The sequence below is a fragment of the Toxotes jaculatrix genome, chromosome 22 (genome assembly GCF_017976425.1).
Source record: "Toxotes jaculatrix isolate fToxJac2 chromosome 22, fToxJac2.pri, whole genome shotgun sequence".
Classification (NCBI taxonomy): domain Eukaryota; kingdom Metazoa; phylum Chordata; class Actinopteri; family Toxotidae; genus Toxotes; species Toxotes jaculatrix.
The window spans coordinates 4,998,986-5,025,341 of NC_054415.1; the positions used below are offsets into that span (position 1 = coordinate 4,998,986).

At 42.5% G+C, this 26,356-nt stretch overlaps 2 protein-coding genes across 5 annotated transcripts; one reads left to right on the top strand and one right to left on the bottom strand.

Annotated features, from left to right (window-relative positions):
- Positions 1-1,028: 1,028 nt before the first annotated feature.
- Positions 1,029-7,979, top strand: chpt1 (choline phosphotransferase 1). Its single transcript, XM_041029979.1, is given in 10 exon segments — positions 1,029-1,150; positions 1,153-1,221; positions 1,224-1,484; positions 3,247-3,394; positions 3,602-3,743; positions 3,849-3,933; positions 4,404-4,535; positions 4,645-4,803; positions 4,928-5,053; positions 6,306-7,979. Coding segments are annotated over 10 exon segments (1,329 nt in total). The 5' UTR covers positions 1,029-1,060; the 3' UTR covers positions 6,423-7,979.
- gnptab (N-acetylglucosamine-1-phosphate transferase subunits alpha and beta) lies at positions 4,202-25,186 on the bottom strand. Of its 4 annotated transcripts, XM_041029973.1 has the most exons (22): positions 24,936-25,186; positions 24,289-24,374; positions 23,768-23,887; positions 23,242-23,292; positions 22,063-22,265; positions 20,947-21,011; positions 20,694-20,828; positions 16,456-16,617; positions 16,088-16,267; positions 15,765-15,935; positions 15,523-15,646; positions 15,224-15,439; positions 14,013-15,085; positions 13,726-13,925; positions 13,416-13,635; positions 13,171-13,284; positions 12,997-13,082; positions 12,791-12,889; positions 12,508-12,675; positions 11,474-11,564; positions 5,985-6,063; positions 4,202-5,102 (listed from the first exon to the last, which is right to left on the bottom strand). In XM_041029973.1, the coding sequence occupies exons 1-21, from the start codon at positions 25,095-25,097 to the stop codon at positions 6,025-6,027; spliced, it is 3,765 nt and encodes a 1,254-aa protein (XP_040885907.1). In that variant the 5' UTR covers positions 25,098-25,186; the 3' UTR covers positions 4,202-5,102; positions 5,985-6,024. The 4 variants fall into 4 exon arrangements, with proteins under 4 accessions (XP_040885907.1, XP_040885906.1, XP_040885905.1 ...); XM_041029972.1 differs by having other exon boundaries at positions 4,202-6,063; XM_041029971.1 differs by lacking the exons at positions 4,202-5,102; positions 5,985-6,063 and adding an exon at positions 8,159-10,258 and having other exon boundaries at positions 13,003-13,082.
- Between the last annotated feature and the right edge of the window lie 1,170 nt (positions 25,187-26,356).

Sequence of the window (26,356 nt, forward strand, 5' to 3'; positions counted from 1 at the left end):
TATGTCTGATAGAAAATGTAGGGGTTAACACATTTCATATTTTGCATGACACTATGATTTTTGAATTCATTTTGGACTTGAGGCTTGATTGAGGCTCTGTCATGTGTGCATGCCTTGACCTTTGTAATTATGACCCATGGATTACAATAAATAGTAAATTTCAAAATTATACTTTCCTGTTTTGAGTTCTCTTTTTGTTATGTTTTAAAAACATTTTTTGTCAAAGATTTGTGTCCTTCCAACTGTATTTGTCTGACAGAATATTAGAACAATAAAACAAGTATCTCATATTTATGAGATTATGTAGACCGATTGGACAGGAATTGGACAGCTTCAGAACTTGCCTGAGAATCATCAGGTTTTTAAAATTTCGTCATTATCAAAGTTAATTCAGTGATAGATGTTAGTACATCTAATAGTACATAGTGGAAATGAACTGTTAATAGCTTATTCGGTGTAATTTATTTATTTTAATTCCAAAATGTGAACAAATACAGACTAAAAAACGGGGCTCAAGCTGTAGCTGAAGCCATGTAGGCTGAAGCAATGGCAACATTATACTTCCGGCTTCTCGTAGAAATTTACATCTGTTTACACAAGACTTTTAACGTTTAATGTAACATTTTCCAAAAAACAAATTTTTTAATGTAAAAAAATAAAATTACCACTGTGGAGGTTGTGGTATGTTTTTTTTTTCGTGATTAACATTATACAATTAAATACTTATTTTTAATTAGTTATATTTAAAACGTATTATTTTTAGGCCAGTAAATAAACGAAGGATTCAGTGTTTCTCCAGCACAATTTGTTCTAAATAGTGTGGTGAAAAAAAAAAGTATTTACCTTTTTGCTGTCTGTCGTGATTTTCTGAGGCGGGTGCGGTGAGGGTTCGTCTTATTTCCACAATCCTGTTTATAATTAAATTCTTGTTTGTAAAATGAGCCCATGCTTAAAGGCTTTGGTTTAAAACTCCCGGTCCGCAGTTAAATCGTTCCCTTCCGGCCTCCCGCTTCCTGCAGAGACTTTACTCGATCAGAAACGCTCAGACTATCGACGTCTCATGGTTCCGCTGTGGAAATGGCCTCGTCTGGTCACCGAGCTATATATGCCAAATGAGCTGCTATTTTCTGGAGTCCACCGAGAGGAGATAACCCCGTCCGAGTCTCTAGCCGGGTGTGCTGGGGAGTTTGTTACGGTAATTTGAGGAGTGACGAGGCAGGGAATTAAAAAAAAAAAAAAAAACAATGCCACATTTTCTGTGGCCAGAGCCGCTTTCACCCGCACAACTGAAGCGGCTGGAGGAGCATAAATACAGCGCCTCTGGTCGCTCCCTGTTTGAGCCACCGTGCCAGATCTACTGGAACTGGCTCGTCCAGCAAATTCCGACATGGATCGCACCAAACACGCTGACTATTGTAGGACTGCTGGTCAATATCCTCTCCACGGTGGTTCTTGTATATTATTGTCCCACGGCAACAGAGGAGGTGAGTAAAGCGACCTTGGCTAAAGTTCCCACAGGGAGGCTATCCCCAGTTAAGTGCCCTTCACTGTTATGGAATGAGAGCGAATTCTCCATTCAGGAATTGCGTAAATTAAAGTTGGGTGGCCTGCTTCAAACTTCAGACGCCTGTGAAGCCCAGATGTAAGATGATTTCTGAATCAACAGAGTCTGCTGGATAATTCGGGATACATTTAAGCCGCACATCTTCTTATATTTTAATGTTTTAAACATGTCATTTCATAAAGGGGGTCATAACGCCCTCACCGGCGGATTTTGGCGTAAGGCTGGAAGGATAGCTAACGCAGCAATACGGACAGTGGACGTTTTATTGAATTATGCCCAGCTTTATGTATCCCAGTATAAGCCGAATTACAGACGGTGTCTTGGTGATTGGTGAAAGATCTGAAATCTCAAGTTATTATGTTTGTCTGTGCACATACAAGACAGGACGCTTTAAATTGTGAGATTTTTAATCAGATTCGGGATCGTATTGGGAAAGACGCGTCACGTCATGTGGTCTTTCGCGTACGATCTTGGAAAGTGGACAGCTTTGACGTGTTGTTGTCTGCCCGGGCTCATGTGATGCGGTGCTCTTGCTGGCAAAACACAACAGTTTGAAAGAAAATGTTGCTGCTTTTGTTCAGTTTTCCATTAGAGAGGAGGCTAACTCACTGCTGACCTAATAGAATTAGCAAGGATCCAGGGCTTACACAGACGTGATACTAAAAAAGAGCTGTTTAAACGACTAAGTATATGTGAAATTCGTCCAGATCCACCTCTAATGTAGTCTCAGCTACAGATGCCAGAACACTTTTACCTAAAATACAGAAACAGACCTTGCAACATACAGCTGAGCCAACAGTTGACCTATGATCCACTTAGCTTGTATCTCCAGGTTCACTGTGGAGCAGTGGCGTTAGCAGGAAATACATAGGTGTGTGTGTGTGTTTATCAGATTTACACCTTTGTCCAATCCAACTATGAGAACCTTGCAACTAAGTCCACAGTCCATGCAGCATGCTGTTACTGTCAAATTCCACAAGTGCAAAGGCATTTCAGTTTCTGCTACTATTACTCTGCAGTGACTGAGGCAAATCAGGCCTCTTCCCCCTCTTATTTGTTGACTATAAACGTATGAAAGTCCCATGACTGTGCAAACAAACACACATTAGAGGACTTCTTCTGAACCCATGGCCATGGTTCAGTTTCCCCTATAATGACCTCTGTGATAACCCTAAACAAGCAGACTCTGTCCCCAGCAGTCCATGAATGTTTAGGACATGGACTTTGAGGAGAGCAGCAGGGTCTCAGAATATTTGGGACAGCATGGAATTCTTGATCTCTCTGGGAAAACAGACTTTCTTTGTCTCTCTCACCAACATACACACATGCTCACACACTCACACCGTAGTGGTAAACACACTGTGTTGGCCAGCTCTACTGTCCAGATGGTCCGTAACCTCCTCCCTACTTAGGGGAACTAACCCACTCCTGTCAGCTGGAATCCCTCCTTCTCCGTACTTATAGTACACACTCACAGATAGATAGGGTGTGTGTAGATGCTAAAATACTAAAATAAAATTTGCAAACACTTGATTTAAATACCGCAACACATACTACTGATAGCAGGACAGCTTTGTCTAAGTGTGATTTGTTTCACCAAAGGACAAGGCTCGGGTCGTTTTTTTCTTTTTGTTGTGAGCAGGGTTCCTTAAATAAAGTGTCGCTCTTTCCTTACCCCTCAGGCTCCATCTTGGGCCTTCATCCTCAGTGCCCTCGGCCTGTTCATCTATCAGTCTCTGGACGCTATTGATGGGAAACAGGCCCGGAGGACAAACAGCAGCTCAGCGCTCGGGGAGCTCTTTGACCATGGCTGCGATGCTGTATCCACAGGTGTTTTACCACTCAGTAGCAGCCAAAAAAAACTTCAGCTGTTTTCTTCTCTGCTGCTTTGTAGACTCATAAAATTAGTGCGTTAGTCAAAGAGAAGCTCCATCATTTCATTCATGAGATATTCAAAATTGGATTGTGGATTACCTGTCACCCTCATGACATTTTCTCTGTTTGCCGGTCTGTTCTTCTCTCTCTGTCTCCGTGCAGTGTTTGTTGCTGTTGGGACGTGCATTTCATGTGGAATCGGAAGATACCCGAACTGGATGTTCTTCTGCGGTTTCATCGGGATGTTCATGTTCTTCTGCGCCCACTGGCAGACCTATGTGTCCGGGACTCTCCGCTTTGGCCTGTAAGTAACAGTAGATGTGCGTGCTCTCCACCTGTTACAGTCAAGTGTCTCTTTAGTTTCCACAGCTAAAGTGAATCTCACTCATCGGTGTTACCTTCTGCGCAGGGTTGACGTCACAGAGGTGCAGGTCGCCATCGTCATCATGTATTTGATGTCTGCTTTTGGAGGCGTGGGCCTTTGGCAGTTCACGGTAACTGAAGAAAATATTTTGTACTGTCACATGTACATGTCTGCAGATTCTGTACACACACAGGAACACTTTCATTTCACCTTGAGTGTAAAATAAGAATTTCTTTAGTTTTTACACTATACTAATCTGAATCAATTCCTAGTTTTTAGTCGTTCTTCTAGTCTTTAAATAGAATTTGTGTTTTACTTTTACTCTGTGCTGCCTTTGGAGGCTTGACTTAACATCACATGAGAGAAGTGAGAAGGTAAATAAATACGGGTAGCTAACGCCATGGCAACAGGTCATCTATTGGACATGATCTGGCTCAAAAAGCTGATGATGTCACCTGCATTTTTTTTTTTTTTTTTTTTTGCTTTGCCCTCCCATCACGCTCGGCATGCCTGCAGCTTTCATATAAGCACCTTTCTTCTTTCTGTAAGGACAATGCTTTTGTGTCTTCACGTTAATTTGACCTTCGTGTGTTTCCGTAGTTGCCTGTCATTGGACTGCAGCTGTACATCTTCCCCATCATGGGCATCATCGGGGGGGCCCTCTACTCCTGTTACAACTACTTCTATGTCATCTTGAATGGAGGTGTTGGAAAAAACGGCTCCACTGTGGCCGTAAGTCAACACACATATTCACACTTTACACACTTAATGGAAAGTCTGGAGATAGATGTGCTGCCTGAACTTACAATGTACATAGCTAATAAACAACCGTGTTGTGTAGGACACCAGTGTGCTCAGTCCTGGTCTGCACATCGGTCTCATCCTCACCCTGGCCTTCATCATTTTCAAGAAGTCGTCCAGCCACCTGTTTGAGCACCACCCCTGTCTGTACCTGCTCACCTTTGGCATGGTCATCTCCAAGATCTCCAACAAACTGGTGGTATGTTTTTGTTTTTTTTTTCACCCTTGAATCCATTTTTTTTGGCTTGATACGTTTTTATAACATTTCGTTGTGTAGTTCACTGTGCCTAATTTGTGTTTTAATTTTTGTGTCTATTCTGTAGATAGCACACATGACCAAGAGTGAGCTGCACCTCCCAGATACAGCCTTCATCGGCCCTGGCCTCCTCTTCCTCAACCAGTACTTCAACAGCTTCATAGACGAGCACATAGTCCTCTGGATCGCCATGGTCAGTACTCAACAGACTAAGTTTCTTCTTTTTTAAGGCATGCCCAAAACTTTAAAAAAAAAGAAACATAAAAATTCAACAAACCAATCTTAAAAAACACAGGGTCCTACATTTCCCACAATGCAACTTGCACTTGTCAGACTTTAGAAAGCTCCTCCAGAGCCACAAAAAACATTGTGCAACTGTGTGAGGAATTTTCACAGACTGAAACTGAACGTAAATATTTAAAATACATAGTTGATGCTGGTAAATTCTCTCCACTGTGTTTGTTTGGCTACCGTAGTATTATACAAACTGTACATCACTGCATCATGACACCGCACCCCTGACACATCCATTAAGCAGAAGTAAACGTGTCCGGTAAGTGTGTTGCTAAATGTTGCAGCTGTTGCAGAGAAAAGCGTCATTCAACCAGAAGAACAGAAACTTTTCTTTCTTCTTCTGTTCTTTTCCCTGCACAATGGGTTCAGCTCAGAACTACACATTAGTATGACAACTTAATTGAACCAGGCGTGGAGTAAAACTGCAGCAAAAACTTGCAGGACAGGTGAGCCGAGATGACTTAACATGAAAAAAAAAATCAGTCTACCGCAGGTTACATGTACACACGGACCTTCAGTCCTGCCCACGAGATGCTGGCTTTCACTTTAGTCATCTAATCAGAGACTCAGTGCACCGGTAGTTCAAGGTTCAGTGCACAGTTCCTTTTAGTCTGAAGAGATGACTTGAGATAAACCTTCAGTGTTAACTGTCCGGCTTACGACTCTCCTACCATAAAATTACCAACTCAGTACTCACAGAAATACTTGAACATTGTGGAATGTAGAACCTCCTGCTGCCACTTCTCATAAAACAACCAAATCACAACAAGATCTGTACCGTTCACAGCCTTAAATTGATTTGTGTGAGGTGTAGAGTAGCATTTACTTACTGAGTGGTGAACAGGAGTCTCTGCACACAGGTGTGTTCAGTTAGTCTGATGAAGGTGTAAGCCGAGACAGGAGCCTGTTCTGTAAACACCCACACAGTATAAGAACAGGTCCAAACTCAGAGACTGGTCAAGTTTACATGAAATATGATGTAAAATACTGTTGATGATAATAATAATCATAACAATAAACTTCATGTAAAGTACCTTTCAGAACAAATCCAGAAGTGCTGAGTCAAAGGCAATTAACTGTCACCAATCAAGTGTTTTTCATTAATACACTGTGATTTTTTTTTCCATCCTCTTCATCATCTTTTCCTTTAGGTCTTCTCTCTTCTGGATCTAACACGCTACTGTACGGGCGTGTGCATCCAGATCGCCTCCCACCTGCGCATCCAAGTCTTCAGCATCACGCCGCCGAGCCACGCCCACCGCGACTGACGGCTTGCCCGGCGGGAGGAGGCGGGGGGAGACGCAGATCTCTCCCCGCTCCTGAAAGCAGACAAGGACCACGACAACGAGGAGAGATCCTCGACCCTGAACCACTGCAGCCTTGACAAAGTGACCACTTCTGATTAAAACTGCCGCTCCCAGCAGACGGAAAAAAAACAACTCAACACTACAAACCAAAAAAAGAGGAAAAAAAAAGAAAAGAAAATGTTTGAAAAGCACGGATATATTGAATTTCAAATTAGGTGGAACCAGAGTTTCCCTTGAATTCATTTTAATTTAAACATTACTGCATGTTGTCAGAAAATAAAGAATTGATTTTAAAGAATTGAATTTAAAAGGGCACTCTTTACACTTGCTTATACAAGTTATTAAATACCAAAATGTTTTTGTTTTCAGTGGGTATAGCTTGGGCAAATATCAAAGCATTTTTACCTGCTTTAAATTTAAAGATATCTGTTCAGATTAGAGTTGTCATATGTTTGTTTAACACATGTGACAGTCAGATCAGGTACATCTCATTGATATATGCCCAAACTGAGTAGAGCACCTGCTGAAATATTTCTTAATCTCTGTTTTTTATTTATTAAATGGAATGTGAGTCAAACTGGAATGAATTAGAGTTTGAAAATAGGGATTAAAAATTTTAAAATGACCTTTAAAAACCTCAAATAATTTCCAATGAAGTTTGCAATGTGGACTGGCAGCTTGTCAACAGGCTACGTGAAGGGGTAACAGTCTGTGTTAATGCTGAAAACGATGACTGGTTATCTATTGGGCCTCCCTCACAAACACCTCTCCAGTTTTTAATATTTTGTTCCCTGTCACTCATCTCATCCAAAACACCTGGAAAATAGAAAACACCTCCGGCCTCTAGTGCCGTCAGCTGATGAAGCATTAACACTGAACTTGTTCTGCTTTCTCTGTTCTTCTCCCTGAAGGGCTAATACTTAATTATTTGTGATTGTACAGATTTCAACTGAAGACGCCTTAAATATTTTTGTTGTAATTACTGTTTAACTTGTGAATATTTAAGCAGCTTTGTATGTTTTTTTTTCCACTGAAATACCATACCATGCAAACAATAGTAATAATACAATTCTATTGGAAGTTGTTTTTTTTTTTTACTCTTCACTCATTAAGCTTCTTCACTTATACAAATGTAAATTATGTATAGGTGAGTGATTTTGTTCTCAAAGGTTTGTTTGGTTATCAGTAATTTTGTAATGATTGAATATCACTGAACAGATAGACTCATTATTCAGGTTCTTTGGGATCAAAGGGATATTTCTATAGTGCCGGTAAACAATTTAAAGGTAAAAAATAAATAAGGTATTCTTGATTTTATGCGGAAAAATAAAATGATCTTCCTCTCGTAATCTGCTTCTGCAGAATTATGGACGTTATAGAGGGGCATGTCCTAAAAAAGGTGATTTTGCATAAGTTACGATGGACTTTGGAACTATGCATTGAAATGTACAGCCTTGATTTTCACACCATGTTGCACTGTTCAATAAAATAACAGTAAAACACCTTTCTACTAACAGACATGGGTGGAAAAGATTGTAATAAAGAAAATATTTTTCATGTGTTTCTGTTGTCACTGTCAGTGATGGGAAGTGTCAATACCACAGTGTAAAAATACTCTGTTACAGGTATTGTAACAGTATCTGTATTTACTTTCTGTAAAATGTACATCAAAGTACCAAAAGTAAAGCTAAATTTCATGCAGACATTCATGGTGCCTAAGTACAACCTCTTCTCGTCTTCGTGAAATGTCAGATAATTTTACCTCTTCGGGTACTGAACAACATTTTATAGTAAAACTGCAAGAAAACAAATGTGTCCTTGGAACTGCTGACAACTCATAAACATCTGAAACGTAACAAGGGGCCTCTGCTAGACAAAGAGTTTTATGTAAAACCTTAATCAGACAAATAACTAGTAACTACAGCTGTCAACAACATGTAGAGGAGTGAAAAGTATGATTTTCCCTATGAAGTTTGGTGAAGTTTAAGTATAAAGTAGCATGAAACGAAAATACATCAGCAGTATACAGTACTCGAGTAAATGTACTAAGTGACATCAACACAATACGTACACATGACAAAACCCCAAGATAACGGAACCAAATCACATTTATTTCGGTCAGAGGAACCGTTGAACTGATGCAGTCTGAGGAAATCCCATTTCCAATTATGTGACTGACTCATCGTCTTGCCTGCCTCGCCTGGTGACGACACACCAAATGTCACATGACTTTGGGGAAGCAGCAAAATGCTGACGACATCTAGGAGTCGCTTCCATGTTAGTTTGGCATTACGATAAAGGAGTTTGTAAAACTGACATTCAGAGGAAAAGAGCTTTTCTGAACGGGTGACAAGCATTTCACGAGGATATGTTTACATTCTGCAGCATTCAAATCAGATGCATCAGTCACTTGACCCACTGTCACAATAATACAATCAAAATAAGTTACAGAACATGCTGACGGGGTCTGAATTTCAGACAGTAGCGATCCTGTCGAGTCCCACAGGGACACACATACAGGAGGATATGAAGGCTGCAGTATCACTTACATGTAGCTCTGACAATCAGTTACAAGAATGATAATCATATTATCCTATATCCCGTTCATTCTCACTGTAGATCACTAGGTTAGAGTGTTATGTGCATGGACCAACATTTATAAGAGGGCATTTAAAAAAAAACCCACAAAAAAAATGTTCAAACAAGCAGGAATGAACAACGAAGGCACTTCAAGTTTTTATGAATTTAAAGACAAAGGACAAGGAAAATATCCTAAACGTACTTGCTGCTCCATTTCTTTAAAACGAAGTCATAGGGGTAAAAGCCAAACACAACCAGGGCTGAAAGTCATTTCTTTTTTTTTCTTTTTTCAATTAATTGTTTGTCTATAAAATTGTGAAAATTGGCCATCATAATTTTCCAAAGCCCAAGGTGACATCTTCGAATGCCTTGTTAATTTCAACCAACTGCCCGCCACCAAAAGATGTTCAAGTTACGATGATGTAACAGAGAAAAGCAGAAAATACGAGTATTTAAATATTTAAGAAGTACCAGGTGCAGGCGTTTGGCATTTTTACTCGAAAAGAGACTCAAACAATTCCTCAATTTTCGAAATAGCTGATTTTTTTTCCCCTGTCAGTCGATTAAATGACACCCAACGGTTTGAGAATTTTATGGTAAAACTTGCTTGCTGCACGCACGCACGCACGCACGCACGCACGCACGCACGCACGCACGCGCACGCACACACACACACACACACACACACACAATACATACATACACATGCACAATGAGTCCTGACCTGCTGCTATCAAGTATTTCACACTTTAACACCACATCAATCAATGACATGGAGAGGACAGGACACGAGAAGGGTGGGACAGTGTGGGGGGAGTGTGGGGGGAGTGTATGGTGTTTGTGTATTGTGTGAAAGTCTCGGATGCCCCCAGCGGAGGACAAGAAGATGTACCGGCCTCTTCTTCCTAACTGTTATTCCCTTCACCGGCCAGCCCCATCCATCTTCTGAAAAATGTTTCATCGCCATCTCACACGAGTCTCTATCATCCCTCCATGCTGATGCAACGCAAGCATTGAGGACTTCAGAGTCCTGTTTCCACCCAGTATTCTCCTGGTCCGGATCCTCTCCTGTCCTCTCTACCGAGCAGGAGAGGAAGGGTGGAGGTTGAAGTGCAGAAAGGAGAGGGGAGGGAAGTTTTCCTCTATCACACCCGCTCAGGGTTGCTGTCCCTGTTCACTCTGCGTCTGGGGAACAGCTTTCGCTTTAGCAGAATCAGCTGGAGGAAGGAAGTGAAAGGGATGTAGCTTAAGACAAAGAAGCCATGAGCTGTTGTCTGTCAGCGGGAGGGTGACGGTGATATAGAAGGGTGTAGATGTTTTGCTACACTTCGGGGAATACGCTCAATATTCACTTTCTGGCAGAGAATTAAATGAGAAGGTTGATACCATGAAGCTACAGCAAGGCTTTCTCTCTTTAACAGTAACCAAACCAGCTGACCAGCACATCTAAAGCTCAATAATCAACACATTCGTTTACACTGTACATAAAGTGAAGGGTTATGAAAATTCATCGTTTTAGCGGTGTATTATGTGCCAGATAATTCATTAACCACAACCAATTCCTTTCAATAATCAAGGCCTGGTCACCCAGAAGGACTTCAAACCTCAGACATCAAAGATAATCTTAGGACAGCAGTCCCCCAGGAAGCGGGACGCTTTTGATCTATAAACTGTGCAAAGCTGACTCAAATATCTGTATCTTACAATCCTGGACAGTAGGACAGCCAGGCTCATCTTATGCCAAAAAAACCCCATCAAAAGTCTTTTTTGTGCGGTGACAGAGACAGTGGACTAGTCTGACACATTCCTCACTGGGAACACTGGTCCCACAGGCTGCTGTGGGGGTAAATTCTCTCCAGGTCAATGCAACTATTAACCTTTCTTTAGATTCGCTGAGGAGAAACTGGAAACCTTTGGATTAGGGAAGTGCCTCAGAAGAGCTCAATGTCAAACCTGGGTCGAGCAGTAATTGTTTAACAGTTCCTGGCATTTGTTTTTCTTTTTCCAGAACCAAACTGGAAGAAGAATTCGACAGGAACGCTGTCCAAGAACACTATCTTTATTTCAAAATTCTTTGTTATAATGTTCTTTGGACGCTCTCACAGTTAGAAATCCCACTCATCTGGCAACAAAGAAGGTTAAAGTAAATACAAGCACTGTCTGATCCAAGTCAACAAAGACAGACAAGTCTCGCCTTTCACAGAGGACTGCTGGGGGTCTTTCATTTCTGTAAAGTCAGGTCCTGGCTCAGCTGGTCATACTAGCAGGACACATGAGACGGACGCACCTCTCAGTGGAATTTCGGTAGTGGAGGCCTGAATCATAGCTCGAGTGTGAATCATGGAAAATGAGAGGTGTGTGAGTGAATGTCCTGTGTGTCTTTATCTGAATGTGTAAATAAACCGTGTGTGGTCCGAGGTGGGCACACTGACCTGTTCGGCGAAGAAGGACATGACAGTGAAGATGACGAGCGTCACGAGGACACAGTGCGTCCAGAACTTCAGCTTGTCCCGATACACCCGCCTGGGGAAAAATAAATAAATAAATAAATAAACAAACAAACATTTCAGTCAGTTTTAAATAAAGAAACAGACCTCATCCTTTGTTACACCATCCACAGTTAAGGACATAAAAATCTAATTTTCCTGAGAGGGTGACAAAAGTTGAATGCGGCACGTTTCACAAGAAGACAGACGAGTTGTGATCTGATGTAACAAGAAGGAAGTACACAGTATGCAGGGGGCAGCAGGGCAACAGGGTGACAAGGTGACATCACCCAACGCCATCCGCCTGTCACTTTACAAACCCAGACACAGAGGGAGAGGTGGAGAGGCAGGGGAGGAGACGACGGGCTCAGCTGTGTGATGATCTTGCAAGTATCTTACAGCTAGCGACTGATCTGAGGCGGCTCGATCTAATTTTAAAGTCTCTATGCGAGGCCGGCATGCTCCGGCTGAAGCCCCCTGAGCACAGGAGCAGGATCTCTGATAAAAACCCTCTAAAGCCCCCGAGGGATTCCCACTGCTCCAACCTGGCAACGCTCAGCCCCATGTGGTAACAGTCACAAATTCTTAATTTAGGCTGACCGGTAAAAAAAAACCTGCCAGCACGAAAGTATGAAACAAGGATCCTACTACAGTTCTGGTATGTGTGCTTTACAAACAACAGTAACAGTATTAATCATCCAACTCAATTGAGTTGACAGACTTAATGGGTGACATGGTGTAATTATTCAGTCACATATTAACATGCACTTGGGTCATTTTCCCTAATTATTTAACTTTTATATTAAGTAATCTGAAGATGTTATCTTACCAATACCAATAATAACCAATAACAGGAGATAAAATAATCAAAAAATCATATAATCAGTCATATAATAATAATCATCATGGCAATTCATGCAACAGTTTCAATGATCTACATGTAAAAGTTATCAAAATCTTCTCCACACTATGTAACACACCATTCCTGGAGCTCTTCCATGTGCAGGAACCTGTTGCGATACTCTCTGGGCAGCTCAAACTGGGACGGCAGTGGGAACATGGACTCATAGAAGTCTCTGAGCACAGCTTTCACTGTGGCGGCGTCCTTGTGGCTGTGGTCGATGTTATCATTGAGGCAGATGAACTTCCTGTCGGGGAATGATGAAAATGCAGATGTTAGTACACTTTGACGACAAATATGGTGAAAGTGTAAGTTTGGTCGCTCCACAGAGGCGAAAGTGATCTATACAGAATCATCCTCACCTCGGATTCTTCCTAATGTCATCCAACTGGCCGACCACATGTGACACGTTGGTTCGCACCATCTTGAAAGCGATCTCCTCCTCCCCCATGATCTCAAACCTGTCCAACAAAAGACACGTTTGCAACAGCAAAAACAGAACCTAACACAAAGAATATCTGAAGTTTAATGCATTGTCCGACTATGTTAACAGCACTTCAAAACACACTTGTACTTATTCTGGTCTCTGAAGGCTTTGTGGATGCGTTCTGTGATGGGTTTACAGTGGAGAACAAGACCTTTTGTAACAGGAGGCTGTGGACGGAAAAATACAGAATCTCAGCCAAATAATTCAGGTTTGGGGTTTCCTGAGGCAGCTCCAGTACTTTTAAGCGTGGCTCACCATGCTGGGGTCATAGTAGGTCTCCTGAGTGGGGTTCACCAGGTGGAGTTGGGTCAGGTTAGTTGGGAGAGTCTTGGAGCAGTTTATCAACATCTGCTCCAGACCTGTCAGATCCTACACGATGCCACAACGAAAAAAAATGCATACATTTATCTCAAAGCTACAAGAATACTTGTGAACTAACACCTGACATGTCTCAAAGCCTTGTGTTACTGAGAGAAGGTGTTTTCACAGACAGGACTGACCTGGAGACTGAGGGGCAGCTCGTGGATCCTTGTGGCGAGAGTTCGGATCTCTCGGTCGGACAGAACGCCCGAATGATCAGTGTCGATCTCGTCAAACACCTCAGAGACGTTGAGCTGCTGCTGAGCGCTCATCAGGAAGTAGAAGTATGAAAAGGCGAACTGCATGTCTTCTGAGTGACGCACACGGTGGCCTGACGTCTTGTCAAACTCCTCTGGGAATCTGCATGAAAAGGCACAGATCAATTTGAAGATGTTGCCTCGTCAGGAATACCTAAAACTCTATTCGTAGACATAACACAATATGCCTCACGTGTCCTGCAGCTCCTGCATGATGAGGCGGTCGATCATGTGAGGCATATGTGCGGGGACTTTGCGGGACGTGAAACCAAACTGGCTGTTGAGCAGCTTGTTGACGTAGCGAAGGGAGTCGGCAAATGTGTCCTGCAGCCTACGGGCGGTGGCGCCACCATAAGTTTCATACATCAGCTCCTTCTGCAGACGTTCCTCTTCCTATAGATTCAACACAGAGGGCATGATTTCTAAAGAAATTAAAATACATGACTATAGGTAAAAGTCAAAGTTGAAGGCTCTGCTTACCTCAAGTAGCTCTTGAAAGTACTTCCTCCTCTCCCATGGCAGAAAGCCTCTATCAGCGGAGATGAAGTGTTGGAGTCTTCTCCCAACAGGAGCTCCTCCTGCAGCATCGGCCGGCTCTCTCTGACTCTCAGTGCCTCTGATTTTAGAAATGGTGTTTAGTAGTTTGGAAGTCATAGGTCTCTCGATTGCAGCATTCAGAGGAAAAGGTTTAGGTATTTCAAACTCTTTTTTATGCTTATCATCAATGTGGACTGTGATGAAAGGAGTGACCAGCGCGTCTTGCGGAGCCACTTCTTTCCTGGACATTTCTTCTTCTGAGTTTTCATTTTTCTGAATGATATTTCCACCTTCCACGGGTGGTTTGAGCCCTGGGTGCTCTCCCTCCAAGTCTTTATAGGGCTTCCCCTGGACCTTGGCTACACCCTCATTAGCTGCCTGTAAATGGACGAGCTGCTGGTTCGGAGCCAGTGTCTTGTAAGGTTTGAGAAGGACGGCCTTTGTGAGATTGTAACCCTTCACAGTAATGTCACCAGTCTGAAGCTTCTCCTCCAGCTTTTGCAGCTCACTGCGTACAGCAGCTGGTAAAAGCGACACATTCACTGGAGGAACTTCTATGACAGCCTGACGTTCACCAGGCTGCCTCCTCTGGATCTTAGGACCCCGTTTGTCCTCAGGAACATCTGAGAAGGGGAACGCTGGCTCAGGAGTCACGGTCGGCTTTGGCTCTTTGCTGGTGTCTTTGCTCGCAGTCTTAGACACGTTAGCTTGAGGAACCTCGCGGGTGTCGACAGCTACGCTGAAGCTCATTGTGAACTCTGTGTCATCTTCTCTTTGGAAAGTGAGGTTGTAATGAATCTGGGTGGCGTTGTGGCCGGGATAAAGAAGCAAGTGAATGGTCTTCCATTTGTTGGCGACGGAAGTATGGCGAACCACTGGACTGTCGCCGATGTGGGCCTCAGAGACTCTGCGAGCAAGTTTTCTGAAGCTGAAATACGGCCTGACCTCCCCCACTGGGAGGGTGTAGAGGCTCTGGTTCCTCAGCAGGGTCACATGGTAGAGCTCGCCAAAGTGCTCTACAGACAACAAAAATAAAGGATAAGGAAATGTTCTATATTCTTGAAATTAGCAACAAATGTTAGATTGAGTTATTGTAATAAAGTGTCTGTGGAAAAAAAAAACATCAATATAATATATATTTAATTTAAACTCACCTTGGCCACAATCGCCTACATCAAAGCCACACGAAAGTACATTGCAGGCTTGGTCACAGAACTTGTCTGCCAGCCAGGAGTTGGCACAGCCTTGATTACAGTAGGACGTCCCTCCAAGACCTGCCATACCACCTGCAAACTGCCACACCTGTCCACCAGCTCCACCGGCCCCACCAACACCGACCCCTGCAGCGAACCGACTGCTCCCAGCTGCACCTGTCAGAGAGAGAGAATAACACATTACACATGCATGACAAAAACAAGCTAATTCATACAAACAACGACAGTGTTCTTTTTACCCAAGCAGTCTCCTCCATCCCAGTCACATGCAGAGTTGTTGCAAGCTTTGTCACAGTACCCATCTTTGATCCAGGATCCTGGGCAGCCCTCAGCACAGTTTGGAACAGGCCAGGTGAGATACACCTGCAGAGAAGTGTGAAAAGACAATTTTGAAGGTGAGTTTCTAGTATTTGACCATCAAACCGCAGCACAAGCTTCATCCTGAACCTCACTGTGAGCACTTTTCATGCTGTGTTCACACCTTCTGTCCTTTCGAGTGGCTGTAGAAGTCGTCCGGCCAAACGTCTTTACCAAACATCACGTCATCGTTGAGGTAAATAAACTTCTGGGAGAGCCCTGGGATGCGGTGGATGTGAGTCTCTATAGCCGGGGAGCTGAAGGTGGGAAGGTGGCTGTGGTTCAGGAAGACATCCTACAAGTCGAAGAAAAACATTTAACTCTTATTAAAACAATATTCCAAACCATACAGGGCATATTTTCTGTGTATCAAAACAATACTTTATTTGTTGATTTGACTGTGAACTAAAAGACATAAATGTGCTCCACTGCTTTTTTTTTTTTTACCTGATGTGTGATGACACTAACTCTGGGGTTATCCAGGTTGAGCCAGGAGGGAATCTGCCCATTAGTGACGATGAAGATGTGTCGCACCCAGGGAGCGTGTCTCTCCACTGAGCGCAGCGAATAGCGGAGCTCCTCGTTATCCTCGAATCTGCTGGCAGAAACATCTTCATCCTGTTTGGACTGAAGAGGAAAAACAGAAAAGAAAGAACCGAGCAATAAATACTTAGACTCCTATTTACATCAGTGGGGGATATTATTGATCATAACCTATCAAAATATCTTGGCTGTTCTAAATTCAATAAACATGGCCTTCATTATTTGAACATGTATATTTTAAAGCATGTCAGGACAGGAAGGACCAGTCGTACCTGTGAGATGGCAGTGAGGTCCCAGAACAAGTAGCCGGGGCTGATGGTTAACTCTTTCCCATCCATGGTCAGGTTCTTTTTCGCCTGCTGCGTCAGGTCAGAGAAGTCCTGCGGGGTTTTCAGGTGGAGCAGGGCGATGCTTGCCTCAGAGTACAACTCAAACTGAGGGACAAATAAACATACCAACAGTGAGGTGTTAGCTTGAACGAGTACTAAGGTGATTTTGAGCTGCATTTTTCAAGTGTCATAACTTTTTGTCATAAAGTTGGTGAACGGTTTCTGTAGAGTCAAAACAAAAATCACCACATGCACTGATGGAAAATCCTAAACAGCGATTTCCCAGAGTTGATGTCATATGCTGAGCTACGTGGTTTAGCCACAGGACCAGGTTTGTGACGGAGACCTGGAGTCTACCATCGGGAAGGGGAGTTTCTGAAAGATGGGAAGTGGGAATGAAAACGGCAAGACTGGATGTGATTTGGACTCAAACCGCACAGGGTGACCTCTGACCCTTCAGCTATAGAGGTCAAATCAAAGCAGCTATTATGTCTGTGTGGAGGCATCTGCTGCTGTAGCGTTGAATGTGTGTGTGTGTGAGTGTGTTTGTGTTTGTGTTTGCATGTGTGTTTAAAGAGATGAGAGTTCGGAAAATTGTGTGATGTCATCTTCTCCATGGGGTGGCTCTGTGTCTGACCTCAGGGGAGCTATGTGAGGCATCAGAGGACTTTGTGTTTGTTTGTGTATGTATTTGTGTGTGTGTGTGTGTGTGTGTGTGTTTGATCCATGCATGAGAGTTACCCCTGGCCTTGCCTGTTTCAGACCATCTGTCCCACCTCTCTCATCTCTCAAACTCTAAGCTTCCCAGGAAAAGACTGACCCCATCTCCCTCCATCATCCAACACTGAACCCAAACGTCTCACATGAGCTCGTGCGCTGCCTCGACTTGCCTGTTTTTCTCTGCTCCTGTTTTTAGGTGAGGCAGATTGCTGAGACTTATACACAGCAGGGTCCAGCCGGGAAACAGCAAGCCCCGGATCAAGCTGCCTCCTAAATTCTAGCTCTCTTTATAGTCTTGGTAATGCTCTAACACGTGCACACAAAGCAGAGGTGTGTGGTGGCACTTAACTGCCTGAAGGCACATAAGCCTGTTTACTCACTACATCACAATGCAAACAATTCAAATTCAAAACTGAAAACATTTTACAGTGAGCATATGTAAGCTTTGAAAGAAGAAATAACACACCCTTCCTTTTACAAATGAAAAGTTGAATTCATCAGCAATAAAACACACCACTGCTCAAATCAGTACAGACAGTGGTTTTGCTGCTACAGCTCTACTTGGTCTGGTATGACCAGTAGCTTATGGTGGGTAACATCTGCAAACGTCAGCTAAACTCTGCTATATACCAGACACTGCTGAGTCAGTTCACAGACTTTAAGACTCTCCACTTGTGTTACTATTAAAGTAGGTTTTTGTATTAAGCATTATTCCATAATTATGACTTTTTACTGTACAGTACTCCAATTTACCAAAGCGCACTTGACACTTCAACTTGACAGCGCACAAAACTGGTTGGTTCATCAGCTCACTGTCATGTTCTCCAGGCAGCAGATACAGTTATTCCTCACCACAGCATTAACATGCCCCATGTGTATTTTAACCTCAACACATTATAAACTGTGATCGCTATGGCTTGTATGACACTGCAGAGAAAAGAAAATGTAATTAGTCCAGAAAAAAAAAAATGAGCTGACAGTCTGGATAAACTAATTAAGTCAGTGGTGAGTGATGTTTTCAAGCAGGTGGACTGAGGTGTAGTGGCATGCAGCGCAGAGGACGGCTTCATCATCCTGCATCACCTGTCCAATAAATGACAATTCAGCCTGATGATCAGGCAAATGTTGTCAGTCCTAATAAGACAAACCAGGAATGTTACTCTGACAAAAGTTTAATGTAAATCTGTCTTGATGAGATTCTTAATCTGTGACGAAAAATAAGATTTAATCATCCTGATATAGGACTTCCTGATTTTTTTTTGGCAATAAATACGTTTGCTGAAATACTTTTACTTGTAAATTTTTATATATTGGTAAATTTCTCATTTCTTTTTCTAATTCTTATTATTTATCATCTTTGCACATCTTTAAGAGTGTGCCGCTCTGCACATATCGTATGAGCATACGACAAATTAATTTTCCTTCGTGGTGGAGACGAGACACCGTGTGGACAACCGCAGTCTACACAAACATAAAAATAAACGCTAATACAAACACATCAGCAGGCTTTAACACAAACACTGGGGGCGGGACTCGACAGACAAGAGCACGGGCAGATGATCGGGGCTGTGGGGCAGCTTTCATCACCATAGCACTCGGTCTAACACCAGCTATAAATACCGACCGTCGCTCACTGCTGAACCTCTCCCTCCACACTATGCACATCATCCCTCTTTCACAGAACTGGCCCAGCGACACCAGGAAACACCTTGAAATCCAAACTGTGCATTGTGTGGTGGCCGGTGTAGCCAGAATCCCTCCAACGACAAACACGTGCACACACTTTCCATCATCTTTCTTGGACTCTGTGTGGCTTCACATGTCCCAGTATCATCTCTGCTCCCACTATACACCCTCCATTTGGGTCCTGCAACACCCCCTCCAGCTTGTTCCTCTTATAAAATATAAAACCTGGTCTCCAAACAGGTAAAGCCAAGTATAAATAAGCATGACTGCGATGAGAGGGTGTGTCCACGAGTGCAGGGAAGGTCACTAAAATCCTGGTGACCTTTCAGCGTGCTGGCTGGCGCCACGCCACCCCAAACAGTTGTTCTGATATTAACCCCCGCACCGCCAGCTAATGTTACAGGCCGAATACCGCCGGTTATTATCACATGACCTGCACCAGGCTGCACTATGACTAACCTGGAGACAAACGCAGGGAGTGGGGGGACAACTGGGCTCGACGATGATATGTAGGTTAAATGCTGTTAACCTACATATCATCACATGCAAATTTACAGTGCCTCTGACTCCCCTGAGGGACGTAGCAGCTGCTCCTTTGTGACCATTACATATAGTATTATTATGTACAGCATTTTCGAGCAATTGCCCCAATTAGGGGACTGATAGAGAAAAATAATAAATGCATAATAATATCTTTATTAATTTTCTTATGTACTCATTACGTTTTTACTCATTTTGTTTCTTCCCTCTGACATTTCATTTTTATCTAAAATTATTTAAAATACATTTACTTTTTCCCTTATTTGTGTTTATCTTGTGCGATATTATCGGATGATGGGACAAGCAGTCGACTCATGCTCGTCCCCACGTGTCTGCTGGTGTGACGGGGTCACTCAGCTCCAGCCTTCACTGTTTTGTATTCCTTGATTATTTCAGGGTAATCCACGCTCGTTAGTGGCATTTATCCTTCTCAAAATATACAGTAGAGTTCTGATTAGAGAAAATTATTAGATACACAAGCCGCCAGCCGCCGAGCTAAACAGAGGCTCTTTATCCACATCACAACATAAGTGTTTAAAATAGAAAAAGACCATACTTAGCAGGACAGTGCAACCTCCTCTCCAAGGAGGATCTGACATTTGTGATTAGGCCGTTCTTAGATTACGATCCTATGGCGCATAAAAAGATCAAAAGCTGAATATGTGCACACAAACCATATACAGTATATGTCTAAGTAATGATGATGTACAAGCATGCTTCAGCACTGTGGTAGGACACTGTTAGAGTGACATCTGCTGACAGTCAGTGAAGTTAAAGTTGCCTTTTACTTTGTCATTATCATCTTCCAAAGAAAAAAAACTCTCATAAATAATGCACCTTCTCTGTGTCAAGTAAATAATCCAATTAGTAACAGAAAGCTAAAAGCCATGAGTGTTGACTGTACAGTGACGATGTGTGAAAGTCTGCCACCTGCTGTTTTATACAAAATATCCTCCTTTTTGGGCACCTACTGTAAGTTTTTGTGGATTTATAAAATGTGTTTCCCATATTAAATGATAGGAAAATGTGTTATTTATAACTCACTGAACAGAAAAAAGATCAGAGGTATCTAAAAAAGTGGTCTTATCTATTCTGGTATTTTGAATAATAACAAAATAATTATTTCAAAATAAAAGCAGAAAATCCTGGATGAAACAATTTCAACAGGGACATAAGTTTAGATTCTTGTTGCCGACAAAGTCACTTTACTAACGTAATAATTCAGAAATATTTACCTGTTTGATCTTGTTGGTTATGACGGAGGGCAGTTTGACTCTCAGCTGCTCCGTCTCCTTGAAGGACGCTGGGAAGCCGCTCAGATAGGCCAGAGCCTGCATTCGGATCAGACCTGGAGCCTCTTTATCTGTCGTCTGCAAAACATGCAACAAGGAAGTACAGCTAAATGTCCCATACAAACATGCTGAGATGAGGATTTGCTGAGAAATCAGACACATTTTCATACAGTTAACGCGACAGTTATAAACTCACCAGGTAACATCTGGACACAGTGAATTTCTGGTCTTCTCTCGACACATCTGTATAGGCTTTATCAGCTGAAAAAAATCAACCAATAAACGGTGAAACAACGGTAACAAACTGTGTATTTTTAGTTATTATTATTTGACTTATTTCTTCTGTCTTTTACCACTGTGTACTCCATTTAATTCATTAAATATCTGCTCTGTAACTGTGACTGACATTATTAGCTGTGACTCTTCAGTTTTTGGGGACAAAACCTTTGCCATTCTATCTCTTTTATCTGTTCTCTTTAATTTCTATTTCAAATCTGAACCAATGCTTGACATGCCATTATATTATATACAACCATTATCTGTTTAGAAATTCCATAAATAAATATAAAAGTCTGGAAACATTAAGCGGCCTCTAATACGGCACAACTGAGACAAAAGGAAAGTAACATTAACTTTACAATCACCAATTACATTCAAACAAGTCAATAACAAGTTGATCTATAAAACCCGACAGCTCACACCAGGAGGAGCAACAGAGCAAAATATTTCTTTTCACCCCCTTTGTGGTGTAGGTGTCAAGCGGCATGTCATGTAAACAAAAGTGCAGAACACCACTGGGTTGTAACTGACATGATGTTTCTCAAAAAAACCACAATGTTCCACTGCAAGCGAGCCTTTTAACACTACACCTGCACAATGTCCCACAGGTGTCACACACAAAGTGCCCACGTGGAGATAAGTCCTGTGTGTTTAACGTTTGATCCTTTGAATGTTGCAGGAAAAGAAATACAAACGTGCTCGTTCAGGTGATTTTAAGTTGGTTAAAAAGGTCAACTCATCCCACCCTCACTCACTTTCACTCTTTTGATTATTCATGCTACTATTACTGGCAATGCGGGTTTGGTTTCTGGTTATTCATTAATCATATTTCCAATAATGTAAATAACTTTTAATATCTCAGTGATAAATTGCCTTCTGGGTTCAGTTATTACTCTGCCTGTGTTTTTTATTGCTCTGCCTGCAGAATCTCTCACTCACATGCTGCTGAAACATTTAGTCCTCCTCTGTCTCTAAAAAACAGCCTGATCTCATTTTTGCACAAGTGTTCCTGAATTCATTGGTGTGTTTTTACCGTCAGACTGCGAGTGGAAGACGACCACAGAGGCGGTGGTGGACGGGTGGAAGGGTTTGTTCAGCAGCAGCAGCTCTTTGGCAGCAGAGAAGGAGGGAGTGAGTGATGGCAGCTCTTTGAGTGTAACGTTGGCTGGCAGAGCGGGGTCCAGGGCAAGCATGGGCGCTATGATGCAGTGGGATAACAGGCATTCTGGCTTAACACTGAAAACACATGGACATGAAAGAAAAATAATACTTTAATTAATATATGTGCCCCTTGTGCACTTACTCAGATGGCTAAATCCTTTGTGGTTTTGCACTTTAAAATGCTCTTCATATGCAACACATGCATGAAATTAGTCATGTTCACACACTGAACAAGCAGCTTCCGCGGTGGAAATGTTCGAGCCCCTCTTTGTGTCTCTGCGGTTAAGACAACAAGGCGAGACAAAACCCGTTTAGCAGCCCACCATTTTGGTGGCAAACACACAGGAAACACCTTCACTGAGGTCAGATCTTTCTTGTGTTTCAACACACTGTGTGAGCTTTAAGATTAACACTGTCAACAGAGTTGATCAACACGGGCCAATGCTTTCATTCAATGAAAGTTAGATTTTCATTTGCCATTACCTTTACTTTCTGTAAAACACGATGCACATATAGGTATTTATAAAAACTATACACAACGTTATTATTAATGTTGGCACCTCTTTTACCAAACAAGCAAAACTCTTGCAAAGTGAAATCCCACCGTCACACTTTTGAATTTTATCTCCTTGTGGTAAAACCCAACACAACTTCCTCTTCTGACATCAGATTCAGAGTTCACACAATGCTGTTTCATAGTGACTTTAACTTTAATTTCCCTGGGTTTTGACAGTCTGAGAAGGACCTCTAAAAACAGGGGTGTTGAACTGAACTGCAAAATATTGAGAAGTGTTTCTAATGTTTTTCCCACAAGAGGGGGAAAAAAAATCAGAGAACAAACAAAACTGAATATTATAACCTTCATAACGGGAGGATTTATTGAATAGCTGGTGTACCTGGTATAACCTGGTAACTGAGTGTAAATATATTACAACTGCAATATAAAACTCCACATACCATGATAGAGGATTTTATCCATTTCACCCACCCCTTATAACGTATGTGTTGCTCTACGAGGACCACCAGACACCCAGCTCATCTTCACACTCACCTGTCTTTTGGCACTTCAGTTGCCTCGCTTGCATTTTTCCCCAGTCGTTCCCTATGAACAACCAAACCAGAAAATTCATATTCATTTTCATCACATAGAGTAACAACAATGTACGGCACTGCACTGTTTAAGAAGGTCAGTGGAAGCCAATAAACTGAGTAACTGCACTATTTTAATAAATGTTTTTATGCTAACTGCTGAGAGAAGAGAGGTTCAGAGACTACTGAAACATAAGAGTTATCCTGACCTTTGATCCCTGTTCCTCAGGGGCAATGTCTGAACAAGCCAATCAGAGTGAAAATGATAATGCTACAGCTCAAGCTTGTATGCTAAGTCTGATTATATTCAGGTGAAAAACTGAAAGTCACTTGAGTGTGTTTGCACCCTATTGTTTCATATACTAGCAGGACAACACCTTCTGCAGCAAAATAAAGATATATAGTTAATTGTAGCCTACATTACTTCTACATAACCATCAAACTTCACTTCATAGTTACAATAGCACAGACTGTGGAGTTACAGCCACCTCAGAGCTCTTTGTTCCTCTTCAAGTTGTTCCTTGACTGACTTCAGTTCCTTCAGCAGAGCCGTGTCTGTGCCATTCACCCATGTGTACACCACATCAATAGGCATGGGCAGACAGAGCCTGCAAAGACAAACACTCATATCCCTCAGACAGTGCTCAAACTGAAGGGCTGTGACCCCGTTTCCGTCCCCAGTGCACATTTTCCTCTAGCAAGTCTGCATTCGTTTTTGCTCATGCATGGCTACACCTCATCCACTTCTTTCAGATCTCTCTCAAGGGAAGGGTTCATGTAGTCTTGTGTGGCATGACGACAGGTCTTTGCAGAAAATGGGCTCAGGGTTTTCCACAACAATAACTGTGAATTTAATGTGTATTTTTTCTGATCCCCATCCAAGAAGATTTTGCAGCTCTGACTTTAACTACAGAAATAAAAAATGTCAGCGATGTACAACATCACATTTGACTAGATGAGGGAGTGACACAACAGTGAGCTTATTTCATAACTGATGCATTTTTCTCACCTGCTTTGGAAGGATTTTCCTCCCACATTGTCTCTATAGGAGTCAAACAGCACATGATACTGGTCTCGACTCCACTCCACTACCACCTGTATGAAGAGAAAAAGACATTACAGGACACAATCCTCTGGGACACGTAGCTCTCAGACCAAAACCAAACCACATTCTGCACAGGCACATTGCTTGTACAATAAGATTTACTGAATCTTTTTTGGGTGTTTGGAACTGATTTTAAATTTTACAAATAACACAAAAAGAACGTATATAACAAAATCTGAACTTCTTGAAAAGCGATGGGTGAAATTTACAAATGGTTAACCTGCAAAGTGGAGGGTTGGGTTTTACATTTTCATTTTACGTGAAATTAAGAACTATTGTGTGGTTAATTACGATGCCGAATTTCCACGAGTACCCTAAATATTCGTGACACGACTCAATTAAAGATCTACAACATACGTTAGTTTAACTGAGCAGGCTGATTACTTTAAAAAGACGATTTTTTTAGTGGAATCTGGTGAGACGGTGCCTGTATACAACGAAACGAGGCTCAGCCGTGCTTGACTGAAAACAGTTATCGATATAAAAGGACGCTGGCTAATACAAAGACATAACCGGCTGCCAGTGAGCGACTGTAGACAGAAGAGCCTCACCTCTCCAAACTGAAAGGCGGAAACTATCATGAGGACGATCCCCCCAAAGCAGAGGTAGAGCCCGTACCGGTGGGACAGACAGGTGTACGTCTGCCTCTGTACGAGCTTGAGCACCGAGTTGACGACTACCATGGTTCTCCGGGGCGACGCATAGCGCTGCATTCATTCAGAAAAACGCAGGTAAACGCACTAAACAAAGAAAGTAAACATCGCAAACGACCCGGATCCGTCAGCTGACCGCCACTCAGACTGCGTGACACATGACAGCCAACCCATGCATTTTCACGCTTCCTCGGCGGCGGTGACGCTGCTATCGACCCGCGGCACGCTGTCGCCCCCTGCCGGTAGGGAGCAGGGAGCAGGGCCCGTGATGACTTCAGGGTGTCCTCAACCAACTCCTGAGAAAATCACCTGCCTCCTCAGGCAGAGCTTGAATTAGCTTTCAATTCACTGGTTTCACAAATCGCAAATTGTTTTAAACGGTCTTCTTAATGTGGTTAATTTGGTCCAGACTTGACAAGTAATTAAAGTAGTAGATTTTGACCTAGACATTGTCTGCTGTAGTCTGGATGTCTGTGTTCCCATGGGCCAATAATCAGCCTCCACCTGCAGCAAACATGTAATTAATGTTCTATTTAGATTATAGAACACTTAACAATGCAACAGTGCTGATTCGGTTGGGAAAAAGTACAAATGAAAAACAGTGGGAGCAGAGGGATGACTGATGATGTTGTCAACAACTGAGGTCAGCATTTCTCCACCCCTGCTGAACGGCTGGAGCAAAACCCTTCCTCCATTCTGAGTTATCTGACAGTTTTCCAGAAAAAAGTTCCTCTCCACGGTCTCGCCTCCTTAAACCAGGGAGGCTGCAGTTTTTCTGGCCTGCTGTTAGACTTCGTCTCTGCTAAGTCAGTGGTCCCCTGAGTGAACCAAGCCAGAGAAAAGTCTTTACAACCAACTGTTTCTCAAGGTTGCCATCAAGTTAGGCAGTGGCATGCTTCAAATTGCCCTAGCAACAACTGAGGTACTGAACTGGTTCCACTTGGCCTCTGCGTACCCAGCTTTCCCCACAATGTGAGAAAAGCGTCTTTAGAGATGTGAGCTGAAAGACTTCTGGATGAGAGCCTCCACCACATGTTCCAGGTTCAGCCTCAGTGCATTTGGCACTGGTCCTTTGCCTTCCTGGGTATTTGATCCCTTTCAGCTCCAGTTATAAAAAAAACTTTACCTCATTTACCCAAGTATGTAAAACAAGAAACAACTACTTCAAGGCTGGATTACTAACTGAGCAAATATTGAAACTGGGAAATTCATTGTGGTAATTTGATTAACCACACATTTGTTTGGAAATGTTTCACCACAGAAACTGAAATATTTACCATGTTGTCCTGTGTCAAATTCTTCTTTTTGTTCTCTTATTA

Bases quoted from the DNA above. Each gene is read 5' to 3' on its own strand.
- gnptab (XM_041029970.1), bottom strand. From the start codon at position 25,097: ATGCAGCGCTATGCGTCGCCCCGGAGAACCATGGTAGTCGTCAACTCG. The intron at 23,888-24,288 runs GTGAGAAAAATG...TTGTCTTTGCAG, and splicing joins GGAAAATCCTTCCAAAGCAG to GCTCTGTCTGCCCATGCCTA. The intron at 21,012-22,062 runs GTAAAAACACAC...GATTTTTTTCAG, and splicing joins CTTCCACTCGCAGTCTGACG to CTGATAAAGCCTATACAGAT.